The sequence below is a fragment of the Chenopodium quinoa genome, unplaced genomic scaffold (assembly GCF_001683475.1).
Source record: "Chenopodium quinoa cultivar QQ74 unplaced genomic scaffold, ASM168347v1, whole genome shotgun sequence".
NCBI classification, from domain to species: Eukaryota; Viridiplantae; Streptophyta; class Magnoliopsida; order Caryophyllales; family Amaranthaceae; genus Chenopodium; species Chenopodium quinoa.
This window is the reverse complement of record NW_018743616.1, coordinates 2,855,215-2,874,951: the sequence shown is the minus strand read 5'-3', so window position 1 is coordinate 2,874,951 and position 19,737 is coordinate 2,855,215. Positions and strand designations below refer to the sequence as shown.

The 19,737-nt window shown below is 36.7% G+C and overlaps 3 protein-coding genes across 3 annotated transcripts; 2 read left to right on the top strand and 1 right to left on the bottom strand.

Moving 5' to 3' along the window:
• The first annotated feature begins 9,264 nt into the window (after positions 1-9,264).
• On the top strand, positions 9,265-11,023 carry LOC110682918 (protein FAR1-RELATED SEQUENCE 5-like). The gene is made up of 3 exons (XM_021859269.1): positions 9,265-9,498; positions 9,864-9,918; positions 10,056-11,023. Exons 1-3 carry the CDS (start codon positions 9,265-9,267, stop codon positions 11,021-11,023), a joined length of 1,257 nt encoding a protein of 418 aa, XP_021714961.1.
• A 302-nt stretch (positions 11,024-11,325) lies between these two features.
• LOC110682917 (protein FAR1-RELATED SEQUENCE 9-like) lies at positions 11,326-12,512 on the top strand. The gene is made up of 3 exons (XM_021859268.1): positions 11,326-11,679; positions 11,760-11,838; positions 12,016-12,512. Exons 1-3 carry the CDS (start codon positions 11,326-11,328, stop codon positions 12,510-12,512), a joined length of 930 nt encoding a protein of 309 aa, XP_021714960.1.
• A 2,628-nt stretch (positions 12,513-15,140) lies between these two features.
• Positions 15,141-18,409, bottom strand: LOC110683059. Its single transcript, XM_021859408.1, has 3 exons — positions 18,197-18,409; positions 16,978-17,257; positions 15,141-16,882 (listed from the first exon to the last, which is right to left on the bottom strand). Exons 1-3 carry the CDS (start codon positions 18,240-18,242, stop codon positions 16,216-16,218), a joined length of 993 nt encoding a protein of 330 aa, XP_021715100.1. The 5' UTR covers positions 18,243-18,409; the 3' UTR covers positions 15,141-16,215.
• Between the last annotated feature and the right edge of the window lie 1,328 nt (positions 18,410-19,737).

The window sequence follows — 19,737 nt, the reverse complement described above, 5'->3', positions numbered from 1 at the left end:
TTTCTTGCAGCCCCTGTCTGGGAAGCCTTTCTCTTCTTGCCGCCTGCTTCTTGAACAGGCGCACTCTCCTTGACTTTGTCAAGGTCTGTTTTTCCACCAGTCGACCCAGTGGCCATAACAGTGGGCTTGACATCCGAGAGATACCACTCTCGGGCCATCCTCTGATCTCCCCTTAGGGAGCCGACTGTTCCATTATCCCTCTCAAACTTGAGCAACATAAGAGATGGGATTATAACAGCCTTGGAATTATTCAGGGTTGGTCGTCCCAGAATCATGTTGTAGGCCGAGAGTTCTTCTACTACCAGGAAGCGAACTACCATGTGTCGTCCTTCCCCTTTTTCGCCTAGGCGGATGGGTAAATCCACTCGTCCCAGTGGGTGGACAACTCCTCCTCCAAACCCTACTAAAGGGTGGGAGGCCGGATGTATGCAATCAGTCTGATATTTTAGTTTCGACAGACATTTGCTACTGATGAGATCTGAGGAGCTTCCGGTATCAATGAGGATTCGGCCAACTCTCTGGTTGGCCACTTTACATTCAATAACGATAGGGTCGTCATGCGACCCTCTTACCCCTCCTAGATCTTCTTCAGTGATGACAATCTCAGGAAATGAATATTTGGACGGCCGATTTTGGTGAACGGAATTTACATCTAACCGCCTGATGTTGTCTTTGTTGCCCCTAATAGTGGGGCCGCCTCCTGAGAAGCCGCCTGCAATGGTGTAGACGACTGCATCATCTGTATCGGAGCTGTCGGCCTGTTGATTCTTTTTGGCCGACTGCTTTTTTGAGGAAGTGTTCCCCGTAGATTTCTTGACATAAGTGTCAAGATCACCTTGCTCAGCCAGGCGGTCCAGATACCGCATGAGACTGATGCAGTCATTGGTGTGATGACTAACATCTTCATGATAAGCACATAATTTTTCTTGGTTCCGATTGTTTGCAGAACCCTTCATGGGGACCGGCTTCTCAATTGAGATCCGTCCCCTGATTTCTTTTAGGATAAACTGGTTATCCTTGTTAAACGCATACTTTAGGGAGTATGGTTTGAATTCTTTTTTCTTTTTCTGGGTCGGCTGTTTAGAGGAATCAGCCGCCCATACCTCTTTTCTTTTCTCGTCTTTGTTTGACGACTGTTTCTGTCGTCCTTCTCTTTTGTCGGACCTTTTTCCGTCCGACTGTTTTACGGTACAAAGATCAGTCGCCTGTATATAGGCTTCCGCTTCAATCAAGGCCTCTTGAAGAGTCGCCACCCTCTTTCGGACCAAATCAAATTTGAAGGTCGACCCGTCTTTGAGACCTCTGAAAAAGTCAGTATAGGCTACCTCATCCGGTAACCCTTGAATCTGTATTCTCATCAGGTTAAAACGCCTGATGTAAGAACGAAGCCCCTCCTTCTCGCCCTGCTGAATTGTTCCTAAATCAAGGGTCGTCTTCTTTGCAGGGATGTTCATGGCGAAGTTGGAGGTGAATAGGTAAGCAAGCGTCCTGAAGCTATTTACACAACCAGTCGGCAGGTTGCCGAACCATTGTTGTGCAATTCCTTTGAGAGTCGCTGGGAAACACTTGCACCAAGTGGGATCATCCAACCCTTGAAGGTACATCAGGTTGGTGAAGGCCATAAGATGGTCTTCTGGGTTAGTAGTGCCGTCATAGGCGCCTACTAATACATTTTTCACTTTGGCTGGCTGAGCGGCTTCAGTAATTTCCTTGGAGAAAGCCAACGGCTGTTCACCAAGTCTAAGGAACCGTAGCTGCCAGTCCATAGGTTGGACATTTTTTGCTGTAGGTCCACCAAACGGAGGTGGCTGTAAAAAATATTGTTGTTGCGGCACAAACGGTAAGTTTGGTACCGCCTGGTCGCTATGAAAGCCGGACTGACGGGAGGTGCCGCCTGACTGACTCTCATGATACGACTGCGTATGCCTCATTGAGGTATTTCGCAGACTGTCTTGGAAGTTTGAAGTAGAGGCCGACTCTGACAATCGGTCACTCTTCTTCTGCTCTAGCAGTAGCCGAGCGTCTGTGTATGATTTCCTCGACCCGTCCGCCTGAATATGACGAACAGGTTTCCTATTTCCTGGAGTAGGAAAACGGTATTTTGTGAAATCAAGGGCAGTCGGCTCCCGCTTCCTAGATTTAGGATGAGGAGTCGCCTCTCGCCCTTGAACTGGCTTCCTCTTCAGTGAAGTGGAAGCCGACTGCTCCTTTTCCAGAGCAGGCGGCTTCTTGTTGATCAACTCTTGAATTTCGCCCTTGAAGTCCCTCATGAAGGTCATGAGTTCGTTTCTTGTGATGGGAGAAGATCCATCAGTCGGCTGCTGCCGAACAGGCGGTGCGCCTGCTGGCTCGCCTCCAGTTTGAAGATGTTCCCGTTCCCTCCTTTCGGTATGACGGGTACGTCGGGCCCTTAGTGTTGTAGCCAAGCCTAACAACTTGGTTATGGACATTTCTTTGGTTCAAGATGTAGCATCATGTTTTGGTGCTATGCATTCTATCCTTGGGCAGCAAGATATTCAACCCCTTGAATTTCTTGTTGTTCTTATTAACTAGTTTATTCTAGTTCTTTTTATGCTTTGAATAAGTTGTAAACTTTAATCTTATTTTAAGTTTGCAAATTAGTTATGCTCTTTAGTTCTTTTAGCTGAACATGTAATGTTACATTCACACATCAAGTACAAGATCAAGATGCATCACAAAAGCAGCCGTTTAAGCTTGTGAAGAAGGCATAAAATCCGAAACTAATTTGGAGGTATTTTAAGGCTTTAACTTGGGTGTTACAATCAGCTTCAATGAGGAGTTACAAGCTTTAAAATGAGCCTTCAAGTGGCCGTTTATTTCAGCCAGCAATGGGTACATTCAAGAGGCGTCCAAGTACATCCTTGTCTACATACATTCAAGCTTAATTCAAGGCTTGAAACAAGGGGGAGTTACACTTCACTTGCTGTTTGAATTGGGCGTGAAAAGGGGAGCCGTTACAACTCCAAGTTGCTGCTTTGATTGGCGTGAATCAAGGGGGGGTTATACTCTCTTGTTTCTGATTTTATTTCACTCATAATTTGGAGGTTACAAACCGCCATTTGCTCTTGATGTATCTAGCTAAGTAAGGCTTCTTTTATTAATGTATCTAGACTACAAAAAGCTGATATGTACTTAGTTGGACGTGTAACAAGTGAGCTTTAAGCCACTTAACTTAGCTTGTACTTAAGATGCTTGCTCACTATAAATAGCAAGCAAATGTGAATGAAAAATCAGATTTTTTGGAACAAAAAAAAACTTGTCTTACATTCGTTTCTTGGATTAGAAACAAAAACCTGAAATTCTTGGATTTGGAATTTCGTTTCCTTTGCTTAGTTAGCTAGTTTAGGCTACTAGTTGGCTTGTGATCTTAGGAATCCAAAACGTTTCTTAGTGGTGTGACTGTATCTAAGAAGCCTTTGGTTCTTTAGCCTTATCTATCCCTTGGTTTATCCCTTGTGTATTTCGAGTGTTACTCCAAATATACAACATTTGGCGCTAGAAGGAGGGGGGTCTAGCAAACAAATACCCAAACACAATACCCCAAACACATACCCAAACACAAACCATGGCCGACATCCCACCCCCTAATTGGCAAGAATATGTCAATAAGGTTGCACAAGAGAAAGAAGATATGGAGCAACGAATGCAATATTTGCAAGAATGCTTGGTGGTTCGACGCACGCTTAGCAATATGGTTGGCAAAGAAGGGAGTTTGCAACGTGAGTCAATCTTTCACACTCGTTGCACCATTGGTGGAAAGGTATGTTCATTGATTATTGATGGAGGTAGTTGTACCAATGTAGCTTCACAAGTAATGATAGACAAGCTGAAACTTAAAACCGTTCCTCACCCTAAACCTTATGCGATTCAATGGTTAAATCATGGTAAAGGGATTCAAGTAACACAACAAGTCTTGTTATCATTTAGCATTGGTAAAACTTATGAAGAAGAATTGTGGTGTGATGTTATACCTATGGATGCATGTCATATTTTACTTGGTAGACCTTGGTTATTTGATAGGCGTGTGATGCATGATGGGTATAAAAACACATATTCCTTCACTAAGGATGGACGGAAAATACTTCTTACCCCCCTAAACCTCAAAAACGGTCACCCCAAATCCACACCCCCTACTTACCTTACCACTCTCATAAAATCAGAATTGCATGAGTATAAAGCTCACAAACCATTCATTTTAAGCCAACTTGATGTCCCTTCCAAACCGTCACAAGAAGAGCCACACCCACTCCTCACCCCTCTTCTCAAAACCTTTTCCCATGTTTTCCCCGAAGACATTCCCCATGGCTTACCCCCAAAACGTGACATACAACACAAAATTGATCTTGTTCCCGGATCAATGCTCCCAAACAAACCAGCCTATAGAACCACCCCAAAAGAAACCGAAGAGATTAGGAGGCAAGTGGAAGAACTACTATCCAAGGGTCTTATTCGTAAGTCTCTTAGTCCATGTGCTTGTCCTACTTTGATTGTGCCTAAGAAGAATGGAGAATGGAGAATGTGTGTTGATAGTAGGTCAATCAATAAAATCACTATCAAGTACCGGTTTCCTATTCCAAGGTTGAATGATTTACTTGATGATTTGCATGGTTCTAAAGTGTTCTCTAAAATTGATTTGAGAAGTGGCTATCATCAAATTCGAATTTTCGAAGGAGATGAATGGAAAACCGCTTTCAAGACAAAGGAGGGCCTCTATGAATGGCTTGTGATGCCATTTGGTTTGTCTAATGCACCATCCACATTTATGCGCCTTATGAATCAGGTTATGCAACCTTTCATGGGTAAATTTGTTGTAGTTTATTTTGATGATATCTTGGTGTATAGTAGGGAGGAAGAAGAGCATTCTATGCATTTGCAACAGGTTTTTGAAGCCCTTGAACGTGAAAAGTTGTATGGTAACTTAGAGAAGTGTCATTTCTTCACTTCCCAAGTTATTTTTCTTGGCTTTAAAGTTTCATCACAAGGCATTGAAGTTGATGAAAAGAAAGTTGCTGCAATTCGTGAGTGGCCTACACCACAAACCGTCCAACAAGTTCGAAGCTTTCATGGACTTGCTTCTTTCTATAGAAGATTTGTACGGAACTTTAGCACTCTCATGGCACCTATCACGGAACTAACTAAAAATCAGAAGTTAGTTTGGAATGATAAGGCTCAAAAGGCCTTTGATGAGGTAAAACATCAACTTACTAGTGCACCTATTCTTGCTTTGCCTAACTTTGATGAAGTTTTTGAAGTTGAGTGCGATGCTAGTGGAGTTGGTATTGGTGCTGTTTTGTCACAAGTTGGGCGTCCCCTTGCCTACTTTAGTGAAAAACTCAATGAAGCACAACGGAAGTATAGCACCTATGATAAGGAGTTCTTTGCTCTTGTTCGTGCTTTGGACCATTGGAGACATTACCTCATTTCCAAGGAGTTCATCCTTCATTCGGATCATGAAGCCCTCAAATATCTTCAAAGCCAACAAAAACTCCAACCTCGCCATGCCAAATGGGTGGAGTATTTGCAAGCTTTTCATTTCGTGATCAAGCATAGGAGAGGCGCCATGAACAAAGGAGCTGATGCGCTTTCAAGGAGATATACACTCTTGAATTCTTTCAAAGCAAGGGTGATTAGTGTTGATGATGTAAAAGCAAGTTACCACAATGATCATGACTTTGGTGATTTATTTTTAAAATGTTCTAATCATGCTTACAAAGATTATTACATTTTAGATGGCTATTTGTTCAAAGGAAACAGGTTGTGCATTCCAAGATCAAGCCTAAGAGAATCTCTTATCAAAGAGTTTCATGAAGGAGGAATGGCGGGACACTTTGGCATAGAGAAGACTACTCTTCTTATCCAAGAATACTTTCATTGGCCTAGGTTGGTCCGTGATGTGGAGTTCATTGTGAAAAGATGCGTGACATGTCAAAAGGCCAAGAGTCATAGTCTACCTCAAGGCTATCTTTTGCCCTTACCTATTCCGCAAGCACCATGGGAGGATATTAGTCTTGATTTCGTTGTGGGACTTCCTATCACCCAACGAAAGAAAGATTCTATAATGGTTGTTGTGGACCGATTTTCTAAAATGGCCCATTTTATTGCTTGTCATACAACTTATGATGCTACTCATGTTGCTAACTTGTTTTTCAATGAGATTGTTCGTTTACATGGTGTACCTAAATCCATGGTGAGTGATCGTGATCCAAAATTTCTAAGTCATTTTTGGCTTACATTATGGAGGAAGATGGGCACGAAATTGAACTTTAGCACTTCAAGTCATCCTCAAACAGATGGTCAAACCGAAGTGACTAATAGAACTTTGGGATCCTTGCTGCGGTCTTTGGCTACTAAACGTCCCAAGCAATGGGAAGAGATGCTTCCTCATGCGGAGTTTGCTTACAATCGTGTGCCTAGCAAGACAACAGGTTTGAGTCCTTTTGAAGTGGTGTATGGATTCAATCCGTGCACTCCTATTGATCTCACTCCCATTCCCTCACCAAACAAGTTCAGCAATGATGCCGAGGTGCGCGCAAAAGAAATCAAGTCTATGCATGAGCAAGTTCGTTCCAAAATTGAACAAACTAATGCAAAGACTAAGGCATACTATGACAAGAAAAGAAAGGAGGTCCGTTTTCAGCCCGGTGACTTAGTTTGGATTCATCTTCGAAAGGAAAGATTTCCTTCCAAAAGACGGTCCAAGGTTAGTCCTCGTAGTGATGGTCCATTTGCTATTGTTGAAAAGGTGAATGATAATGCTTACAAAGTTGAGTTGCCCGGAGACTATGGTGTTTCTAGCACCTTTAATGTGGCTGATTTATCACCTTACTATGATGAGTTTGAAGAGTTGCCGAGTTTGAGGGCAAACTCTTTTCAAGAAGGGGGGAATGTTGTAGCCAAGCCTAACAACTTGGTTATGGACATTTCTTTGGTTCAAGATGTAGCATCATGTTTTGGTGCTATGCATTCTATCCTTGGGCAGCAAGATATTCAACCCCTTGAATTTCTTGTTGTTCTTATTAACTAGTTTATTCTAGTTCTTTTTATGCTTTGAATAAGTTGTAAACTTTAATCTTATTTTAAGTTTGCAAATTAGTTATGCTCTTTAGTTCTTTTAGCTGAACATGTAATGTTACATTCACACATCAAGTACAAGATCAAGATGCATCACAAAAGCAGCCGTTTAAGCTTGTGAAGAAGGCATAAAATCCGAAACTAATTTGGAGGTATTTTAAGGCTTTAACTTGGGTGTTACAATCAGCTTCAATGAGGAGTTACAAGCTTTAAAATGAGCCTTCAAGTGGCCGTTTATTTCAGCCAGCAATGGGTACATTCAAGAGGCGTCCAAGTACATCCTTGTCTACATACATTCAAGCTTAATTCAAGGCTTGAAACAAGGGGGAGTTACACTTCACTTGCTGTTTGAATTGGGCGTGAAAAGGGGAGCCGTTACAACTCCAAGTTGCTGCTTTGATTGGCGTGAATCAAGGGGGGGTTATACTCTCTTGTTTCTGATTTTATTTCACTCATAATTTGGAGGTTACAAACCGCCATTTGCTCTTGATGTATCTAGCTAAGTAAGGCTTCTTTTATTAATGTATCTAGACTACAAAAAGCTGATATGTACTTAGTTGGACGTGTAACAAGTGAGCTTTAAGCCACTTAACTTAGCTTGTACTTAAGATGCTTGCTCACTATAAATAGCAAGCAAATGTGAATGAAAAATCAGATTTTTTGGAACAAAAAAAACTTGTCTTACATTCGTTTCTTGGATTAGAAACAAAAACCTGAAATTCTTGGATTTGGAATTTCGTTTCCTTTGCTTAGTTAGCTAGTTTAGGCTACTAGTTGGCTTGTGATCTTAGGAATCCAAAACGTTTCTTAGTGGTGTGACTGTATCTAAGAAGCCTTTGGTTCTTTAGCCTTATCTATCCCTTGGTTTATCCCTTGTGTATTTCGAGTGTTACTCCAAATATACAACACTTAGGGTCCCGTCTGAAGCTGTGTGAGCTTCAACTTCAAATTCACTCTCAGTATCGTGGTCCGACTGAACTTGAGGGTCGTCTAGGGGACGCCTCTCTTCAGGAGTCGGTACAGACTTGGATGCCATCTCAGAAGTACTCTCCCCACAGACGGCGCCAAATGTTTCGGGGTTTTCTGATGTCCTGCGGGAGAGTTACAATTCCGAGACTGGAACCGGACGTCTGTACCTGCAAAACAACGGAGACTCTTGGTGGTGGGAGCTCCGCCTCTAACGGTCAAGTTAGTACTTGATTAAGGAGTAATTAATGCGGAAATTAAAGTGATTAGGTATCTCTAGGTGAGAGTGTTTAATGTAGGTAATCTGCTTTGTTAGCGTGATCAGCCTGTTATCTCTGTGTAATCTCTGTAATCCCCCTTAATGAGGATTAAGGGAGGTATTTATAACCTCGGGAAACGTGCCAATCTAGGTTTAGGTTAACCTTGGGCTGATTGGGCTTCCCTCGGAAGTTGGGCCTAGGTGGCCGGTTATCCCAGGTGTCATGGGAAGGACACATGTTGTGTCGTAATTGGTCCAAGGTGGACGGATCATTGCTTGACACGTGGCAGGCTCCTATTGGCCCATGTGACGGACACATGGCGGAACCTGATTGGTCCACTTGTCAGATGGTGATTGGTGGGAGCAAAATCCCCTAATCAATAATCATATCATATCATATCATCGCTAATATATAAAGTCGGTCTCGCAGACAGGCCATGAGACAGCGACACTTGACATTCAAAATTTTTAAGTAGTGTCGAGCCACGTAGGCGACAAATAAATATTATTGTGATTAGATTAGATGTCACGTTAGATTAGATTTGATAGATTTATTTAGGATAAAAAGTACAATCCCATTTGCATGTACCCGGTGTACAATATTTTTACTGTACATCGGGTTTTCGCACGTGCTTTTTTTAAAAAAAAAATCGCAGAATTTCAAATACCTAAAAATAAAAAAAACGCAGAACAACAATGGAGGAGAGAGAAAGTGAGAAAACGCAGCTATCAATCATCCATTGAGGAGAGAGAAAGTGAGAAATCGCAAAAATTGCAGAAAACGATCATCAATCGAGGAGAAAAAAGGTTAGAAAACGCAAAAATTGCAGAAATCGATTATCAATCAAGGAGAAAAAAGGTGAGAAAACGCACAAATAGAAGAATTTGATCATCAATTAAGGACAAAGAAAGTGAGAAAACTTACAAATTGCAAAATTCGATCATCAATGGAGAATTCGACTTTCGATACAACAAATTGCAGCAATCTCATTCACGAATTGCTACAAAAACAGAGGCAAATTGAGACTGAATTTGAAATCGATTTAAATCGATCGATTATAGAAGAAGAAGAAACTAATTGTTTTGGAGATGAATTCGTACCAATATTCAACAATCCAGACAATGCAGATGAAGCAATTGAGAATGCAGAAGACGCAATTCACAATGCAGAAAATCAAGTGGTTCCTGATAAATCAATTGATTCAAATTCAGAACAAACAACCAAATCAGATGCAACTGAAGGTAATTTCTATGAATTTTTGAGATTGTATGCAAAAAGTAACCCTTTGAATACATAATTGTTACCCTTTTCATGCATAAACGTGACCATACTTATGCCTAAATGTTACCCTCAGATTGAATGCAGAACTTTTTAGATTGCATGCAAAAAGTAACCCTTTGAATGCCTAAATGTTACCCTTTTCATGCTTAAAAGTGACCCTATTTATGCTCAAATGTTACACTCAGATTGTATGCTGATAATTCAGATTGTATGCAAAAAGTAACCCTTTGAATGCCTAAATGTTACCTTTTTCATGCATAAAAGTTACCCTATTTATGCTCAAATATTACACTCAGATTGTATGCTGAAAATTCAGATTGTATGCAAAAAGTAACCCTTTCAATGCCTAAATGTTACCTTTTTCATGCATAAAAGTTACCCTATTTTCAAACGAATGTTACCCTTTTTTTTATGATGTCTGTGGTTATTATCTAATTTGTTTGTATTAAATAACAGATACAAATCCAATTGATGCTTATGGTTTAGATCTTAGAGGATCATTTGTTGGTGTGGTAAGAGAAACTTTTGAAGAAATTTTGGAATTGTATGAAAAACATGCTGCTATACTGGGGTTTTCAATAAGAAAACATACAACTAGATTCAAACAACACACAAAAATAGTAACTGAGAAAAACTATGTGTGTTCTGTTGAGGGAAAGAGACATTCAGGTCAGAAGAAAACAAAGTTAGTTGAAATGGTTGATGAAGAGGATGTAAATGTAAAAACAAGAAAGCCAAGACAAGTATCCATTACAAGATCAAATTGCAAGGCATGCATAAGAGCAAAAGTGAATAAAGAAGGACAGTTTGAGGTGGTGGCTCATGTTATTCAGCATAACCACGAGCTAACAAAGCCACAGTGGCATTATTTCCATCGTTCTGAAAGAAAAATGACAGAGGAAAAAGTTGTAACAATCAAAACAATGAAATCTTCAGGTCTAACTACAATGGACACTTACAATTACATGGCTACAGAGGCTGGAGGAGAACAGGATATAGGCCATAGTGTTGTAGATCACCTGAATTTCTGCTCAAGGTTAAGAATGGAACAAATTGAGGCTGGAGATGCTCAAACTTTAGTGAACATTTTAAGTCAGGAACAATCAGAGGATCCAAACTTCTTTTTTAGAGTGAAGTTTGACAAAGAAGGAAGAATTTGCAATATCTTTTGGAGAGATTCAATGATTCTAGAAGACTATAGGATATATGGAGATGTTCTTGTCTTTGATACAACATACAGAACCAACAGATATAATCTTATATGTGCTCCATTTGTTGGCATAAATAACCACTGGCATAATTGTATGTTTGCTTGTGCTTTTATTGGGGATGAAACGACAAATTCATTTGTGTGGTTACTACAAACCTTCTTTAAAGTTATGGAGGATAGAAAACCAACTTCAATAGTCACTGACCAGGACTAAGCAATGGCAAATGCTATACTGGAGGTAAAAGATTTATATTGACATCTTACAAATTTGAGCTATGACAATAAAATTTTCCTTTTTCACATAAAGTTACCCTTTTAGCTGCATAAAGTTACCCTTTTTAGTGCATAAAGTAACCCTTTTAACAGCATAAAGTGACCCCTTTATTTTCAATGCAGGTGATTCCTAATACAAGATATAGACTTTGTATATGGCATTTGGAGCAAAATGCCATAACCAGATTTGGAGCTCTTAAAAAAGACAAAGAATTCAAATTTGCATTCAACCAGTGCTTAAAGATGTGTGTGACAGAACAAGAATTCAAAGCAAAGTGGCAAGCAATGTTGCAAAAATATGAGTTGACAGAACACTCTTGGTACAAAAGAGTGTATGAGTTGAAAGACAAATGGTGTCCTGCCCTTTGTAGAGATTTCTTTTCAGCAGGGATCTTATCGTCACAAAGGAGTGAAAGCACTAATCATGCCATAGGATTCAGAGCAAGTAAAGCAACTACTTTGACAAAATTTTATACCATATTTAAGAAGACAACTAATCGTTGGAGAAGCACAAAGAAATATAATAAATTTACCTATAGAAAATCAATAGCATTCACTTCATTGCCTCTATCTAAAATGCTAAAGCATGCCACACAGGTAAAAAGTTAACTGACAAGTACATAAATTACACCTAATATATGGCAATTTAAATGAAGCTACATGATTTTGATGTACAGGTTTTCACTTTATCACTCTTTAGAAATTTTGAAGAGGAGTTTGGATACTCTATGGCAACAATTGTTCAGATGTTAGGCAGTAATGAAGAATGCCTACTTTATCAAGTAACACTAGAAGACAAGCCATGTTTTGCACATCAAGTAAACTATATACAAGAGAGCCAAACTATATGCCTACTTTATCACATGAAGAATGCATACTAAGCATCTGGATGGTTATGTTATCATTGCATCAGAATTCTACATTTTCATTCAGTAATAAGAATACCAGACAAGTATGTTTCAAAAAGATGGACTAAGTTTGCAAAAACAGAGGCATGGGATAGGTTGAAGAATCAGGATCCTAAACAGCAATATATTCCATGGAGGCAAACAATGATGAGGAAATACTACAATCTAATCTTAAAAAGTCAAGAAAATGAAGAGACAAGAGCATTTATGGAAGAAAGCTTCAGAAACAGTCTTAAAATGGTGGAAGACTTACTTGCTAGTGCTGCTCAGAAAGAAAGTGCAGAAGCTGCTTCTAACATTCCTGATGTGGCAGACAACACTCAAAGCAATACTGACGCTTCTTCAGCATCGAGTACAAGCACATGTGTACCAATAATTCTTGATCCTAAAAGGGCTGTAACAAAAGGAAGAAGCAAGAGAGCAAAAGGAGGACTTGAAAAAAGCAAGAGAAAAAGAAAACCAGCACTGCCACCTCCAAATTCAGAATTTGGATCAAAGACACCTAACTTACGACTCTTTTAAGATCTTTTTTAGAACATTTTTTTTTTTCGAAATTAATATACCTTGTATTGTTAAACCATTTTTCTTTTGTTTTTTTACTCTATGACTAGTTTAATGAAAATGTGATTGACACTTTTATTAGCACATGTTTAATTATTGGAACACATCAACTTATGTTACCCTTTTAACGTATAAAAGTAACCCTTTTCATGCATAAAAGTAACCCTTTTCATGCATAAAAGTGACCCTTTTCATGCATAAAAGTGACATGCATAAAAGTTATCCTTTCTATCCACTAAATCAACCTTTTCTTTGGCAATAGTTACCCTTTCTATTAATAAAAGTTAACCCTTTTATCAATAAAAGTTACCCTTTTCATGCATAAAAGTTACACTATCTACCCACAAAAGTATACCTTATCATGTATAAACTTATTATTTCTACCCACAAAAGTAACCCTTTTTATGCTACAAAGTAAACCTTTTTATGCATGAAAGTGACCCTTTTCATGCATAAAAGTTATCCTTTCTATCCACTAAATCAACCTTTTCTTTTCTAATAGTTACCCTTTCTGTTAATAAAAGTTACCCTTTTTATCACTAAAAGTTATCCTTTTCATGCATAAAACCCCTGACCCTTTTATTTTACAGAAAAAAGTGTCCCTTTTCATGAATAGAAGTGACCCTTTTTCTACATAAAAGTGACCCTTTTCATTGCTAAAATTACCATTTCTAACAATAAAATCTACCTTTTTCTTGCTTAAAAGTTACCCTTTCTATAAATAAAAGTTACCCTTTCTATAAATAAAAGTTACCCTTTTCTGCATAAAAGTTACCCCATAAAAAACATAAAAATAAACCTTTTAATTACTTTATGTATTCACATACATCAATATTCCAAAAACAACTAAAGACTTTAAACTAAGTTTAATTACATCATTAAACTTAATGTATGCACATACATTAAGTTTTTTCATTGTTAAAAAAACCCCCTGAACTAATCAGCTAACAACTATCAATTATTTCACTATTTAGAAGGAGTAAACTTTTTTGCCTGCTTTTTTGCCCTTTTTCCTTTGTTCTTTTCCTCTTCTCCCTCTGCCTTTGCTTCTGCTTCTGCTGCCACTTTTCTTTCTTCTGTTTCTCTCTTCTTCTTTGCAGCAATTGCAGCCTTTAATCTTTCTTCAATTCCATTGACATAAGCAGGATCTTTCTTCTTCTCATTGAACTTGTGTAATTCTGACAACACATCGTTCCTAGATTCATTCAAATCACATAGTACCAGTGTGGTACAGATCTCTCCTCATAAAAATTTCCTTCCATTAATCTCAAAACAGCAAAAAAAATAAAAATTATCAATATGTAATTAATAAAAGCATTAGAAAGGAAAAAACTACAGAAACTATATAGATAATTACTGTTTTGAGATCATTGAATTTGAACGATTCACCAACAAAATGGAGCATGTGATACATGACAAAGACCCCACAGTCCAAATTGTCAACTTTTTCTTTTCTCCATTCCAACTCAACAACTTCAAAACCATAAAAAGGTAGCTGAGAACTCTTTGGATGATTTATTTTGCCAAGAAAAGCACCCATTTGAACACACTGACATAAAATATAAAAGTTTAGAATACATTAAAATAAAAAAAGTTAAAATGGAAACAATGAATCAACAGTAACATAACAAAAAAAAAACAAACATAAACATACCATCTTTGAACACAATTCTTTTGTATAAACAAGAGCAGAATCAGTCCAGATAATGTTGTCAAGATAATATACCAACTCTTTTGTATGATCAATAACATACAAAATGTAGTGATTCTCAATAAGAACAGGAAAATAGATCTGAAACAGCAAAATTAAAGAGATTTAAACAGAGCATATCATAAAGAGAACTCTTTTAAATTTATTACATTAAGTTTAGAATAAAAATACCAGATCAGCATCCATTATATTACATTCTGGATTCTCATAGCTAACCCAACCTTCCCATATGTCGTGCAAATCCTTAACAGCACTAGATACGTTACCTTTGCCAATATTGTCACAAACATGCAAGAATGAAAACTATTAAAGTATAAGATCTCAATAATATATATAAAGTAAATGTGTTAAGATATAAAAAAAGGAATGAAATAACTTATACTCTGCCTAACACCGAAGAAGAATTTCCGAGGACCAGTAGCCTGAAAACATGCTTTCTCATTCAAATACAGACAGAAGCAATCAATAACGCACCATCGAATCCTGAGTGGAGCAACAAGGGACACCATGTCTTCTCTTGGAATTAAAAAGTTCATTCCAAAAGTAACAAGGCTTTCACTGAAACAATAAAAAATAAGATCAACATTAAAAAAAAATATAAGAAAAAAAACAGATAAAAAAATAATTATAATAAAAAAGGACACTTAACTTCCTATCCATTGAAACATCCTTCAGCAAACAATAATCGAGAATTTCCAAATGTAACTGAGGCAAATTCTTGAAAATCCGAGCATTGCTCTTTACAAAAAGAGTTACAAAAGGCACTTGCACACCTACATGTCCACAGTCCAGAGAGCATAGAGATTTATTTGCTCTGAGTCGAGGAGGGTCATTTTGATCAATATGCCCGACAGGAATATTTAGAGTAGGACCAGGAATGATAGCAGAAGGTCCAGAACCATTAAGGCCTTCATTAACTATTTTTCCATGACCATTGTCATCATCCTTAGGAATATTTTCATTGAAACCTTGTGCAGGTTCTTTTTCAGGAACAAAATCTTTGTTACCTTCTGTAGGTTCATAAAAACTGCGAAACATATCATGTACAGACTTCATTTTATTACACTCATCAATTAAACCATCTAAAATCTTCAAATAATGAGGATCAGAGAGTAGCAGTTCAGTTTGAGAAACTGAAACAAAATCATCAGAAGATAATGAAACACTTCTGCGAGAAGTAATCAGATCATTCAAGGTTTGAAAACCAGTTGACTAAACAAATAATAAAACATCCATATTTCTTATAAACAAAAGACACGTTTCATGAACAACCTACAAACATATGAACAATGAAAAAAAAATGTTACAAATAAAAATAATAAAATAAGTAGGAAATCTAAATATATGCTAAAAAAGACCCTTTTAAATGCATAAACTGACCCTTTTAAATGAAAAAAGTTACCCTTTTGTATGAATAAAGTAACCCTTTTAACTTAATATTGAAGATAACTTTAATGCAACTAAAGGGTAACTTCGGTGCAAATAAAGGGTAACTTTGGTACACAAAAAGGGTAACTTTTGTACACAAAAGGGTAACTATTGTACACAAAACGGTAACTTTTGTACACAAAAAAGGGTAACTTTTGTACACAAAAAGGATAACTTTTGTAAACAAAAAGCAATAATAACTAAAAATATAAGAAAACAGAACACTTACATCAGTTGAAATTTTTTTAATTTCTTCATCGGTCATAATACCTTCTGGAAGCTCAAATGCAACAATGCGACCAGTGGTACCACTTGTAGAAGGACCCTTATCATAACCCAAAGTAGGAGCTGGCTTAAAAACAGTTCCCCTAAAATTAAGCTGTGACACAGGATATGTAATAGTATCCAATGGTCCCTGCCCATAACCACCAGCTTTGATCTCTAACTTAATTCGCTTCTTAATCTTTACATCCGTCCAATGTTGAATTAAAGGAAGAGTACTACTTTCCTTTTCACCTTGAAAATTTAGACGATGAAATACATAATTTGCAAAGCCAACAAACAACCACTAACATTTTGAGCATTTTCATCATCCTTATACTTCTGAACAGCCTTCTTTAACTTTTTTAAAACATATGAACACCAATCAAAAGTTTTAATTTCATCAACTTTTTCAACAACGTTCAGCAACTTCAATGAAACAGTCCTATTAGTAGTAGGAGCTAAAAAGCTAGACATAGCTTGAAGAACAAAACACCTCTTAAATTCTTCCCCTCCATCAACCAAATCAACCATCCTAGACTCCAATTTTGACAAATGAAGAGGTTGCTTACCAGAAAGACCATAATCAGATCTCCATGCCTGAATGATACATTTATCTACACTTTCATCTTCAGAATTTTTATTAAGTTCAGGAACACAAATATCACTCAAAGGCAAGCAAAACACATCGCATATATCATTTCTAGTAACAACAAATTCTTTACCAGTAGCGATGGTAAACATGCAGCTACCAGCATTGAAGTTTTCAACAAGCCAAGGTAGCATTTGACGATTAAGAGTTTTCAATTTAAGATGTAATAAACCTCCAAAACCAATTTCTTCAATAGCCTGTTTTTGCTCAGGACTAAAGTTCTGCAGCAATATTTCCAATGAATATGGTCTACATCTTGCAATGATTCTTCTTTGCTCCCTAAATAGAAAAAAAAAAAGAAAGAAAATGTAACTAAAACAATATAAAATTAAAAAAAAAAATTAAAAATGTAATAAAAAAATATGTATACTTACATAAAAGATTCAGAATCAGATTCAGAAAGCATTTCATAATCAGAATCTTCCACTGTATTAGCTTTCTTAGGTACAATTTTGGCCTTCTTAGGAACTATTTTGGCCTTCTCAGACTCTGGTTTGTCACTCTCGGGAATTTTCCCAGCCTTTTTAGATACTGCTTTGCTCTTCTCAGGAGCTATCTGGGTCTTTTTTGGTACTGGTTTAGGCTTAGCAGGCTCTTTAGGCTTTCCTTTTCCTTTTGTAGGCTTTTTATAACGATAACCACCTATTGAACCACCTGTATTTAATTATTAAAGTAATATAAATACAAATTCAGAAATTACTCATGGAAAAATATAGAATAATGTGCACAAATGACACTTTTAAATGCATAAAGTGACCCTTTTAACAGCTTAAAGTAACCCTTTTAACAGCACAAAGTGACCCTTTTAACATCACAAAGTGACCCTTTTAACAGTATAAAGTGACCCTTTTAACAGCATAAAGTGACCCTTTTATATGCAAAAAGTGACCCTTTTAACTGAAAAAGTTATTCATTTAACAACATACACTGACTCTTTTCACAGCATAAAGTGACCCTTTTAACATCACAAAGTGACCCTTTTAACAGCATAAAGTGACCTTTTTAACAGCATAAAGTGACCCTGTTGTATGCAAAAAGTGACCCTTTTATATGCAAAAAGTGACCCTTTTTTTGCAAAAAGTGACCCTTTTAACTGAAAAAGTTAATCATTTAACAACATATAGTGACTCTTTTAACAGCATAAAGTCACCCTTTTAACATCATAAAGTGAACATTGTCAAAACATATAAATGACACACATGTCTATTACTCAAACACAATGAGCAATGCATATATGCATGTTAATCAAACACAGATGCACAAACACAATGCGAATATGCCTATTATACACATAATCTAACTAAAACATAAAACCTAAACAAATAATCAGTTTAATTAGCATTCTCTGACTAAAACCTAACATACAAAATTTGAAGAATAATAAGCAAAATTTTGAATCAATTATATACAATGAACAATAAAATAAAGCAAAATTAAACATAATAACTTCATAATTCAAATTCAATTATCATAATATGCATAAAAAATCAACTGAAAACTATAAAAAATAACATGCACTATTAATTCAACATATATAAGCGAAATTTCAATTGAAAAATTTGAAAAAATGATGAAAAATTTAAGTAAAAACACCTTCTTCAGCATCTACAGCCTTCTTTGTAATCTTCTTCTTCACCATTGCAGAATCAACACTACGAAAATCGAAAACAAAATCAAAATCAAAAAACCTAAAAATCGAAGAATCAAAACAATTTAAACTAACAAAAATCTCAAAAAAATAAGTAAACGAACCTGAATTAAGCAAATAACAACTTCACCAGTGAAAAAGAAGAAAGAAAAAGCTCGAAAATCAGCAATGGAGGAGAGAGAAAACGCTCGAAATTGCCAGTTACTTGCTTTTTAGAGAGAGAAAAACGAAGTGAGAGAAAGCTATAGTGAATGAATGAAGAGAGAAAAGTTTTATTTCTTTCTTTATTTTGGCAATCATTAGGAAGCACGTGCCAAATCCACTAAATTGGCAGTTGATGCTTGTCCAAAAATTCCGCCATTCATTAAATTAATGAACACCGGTTTTTTTAAAAAAATTTGTGAAAAAAGTATACATAAAATAATTTATATTAACAATAGGATTTTACTCCTATGAGAATAACCACGTAATAATTATAAATATGACCATGTATCATTAAATTTTTTTAGTCTATCTTTGATTTACCATCAAACCTTTTGAATCATGTATTCTTCGTATTAGGTTGTAATATTTTTCACTTAAAAGCGTTTTAATAATTTATTATTTTAAAAAGGTACTACTAAATTTAATACTACAATTATTATTGTATTATTATTATTAAACATGCCACAAATAAGTACACTTTCTAAAATAGGTATCCAGGGCAACGTGTGGGGGCACGTACTAGTTAAGTATAAACCCATTCAACTATCCAATTAATCAACATACGGCGCGCTTGCTGTGTGGCTGATCATAGAGTGTCGTGAGAAAATACAAATTTATCTCAGGTTTATCTAGGGTTAAAAATAGTAAATTACATTAAATAAATATGGGCAGCATGGTAATTTATCGGGTTTCAATCCGTCTTGTGTGTGGCTGGCCACACCGTGTGGCCACTTGTACAAAAACAAAGTAACTCCTATTACACTGATCAAGTAACCCTTGTAATACCGACTGACTAACCCCTATTACACTGATGGAGTAACCCCTATTATACTAACGAAGTAACCCTTTAACATTAACCAAGTAACCCCTATTACACTAACAAAGTAACCTCTATAATAGATGATCACACGGTGTGACCAACCACATATATTATATTTGAGCATGAGAAACTTTCATTATTGTAGCCGTTATATCGGTTAACTTTCGTTAGCCTTATAAATTGAAGGACATGACAGCTAAAGGCACCAAACTAAAGAAAATATTATTTTAATCAATTTACACAATTTTCAACCTTAAATAAACCTTCCAAATATATCATATCGTATCATAACTAATATATAAAGCTTAATTTTTAGTCTAGCACGAAGTAACGACATTTGACGTTTCAACTTTTCGCCAAGTGTCGTGCCACGTACGCAATAATTAATTATTAGTTTGACATGTAGGAGAAGAAAATATTGGATATACTTCCTCCGTTTTTTTAATAGTTGCAACATTTGAC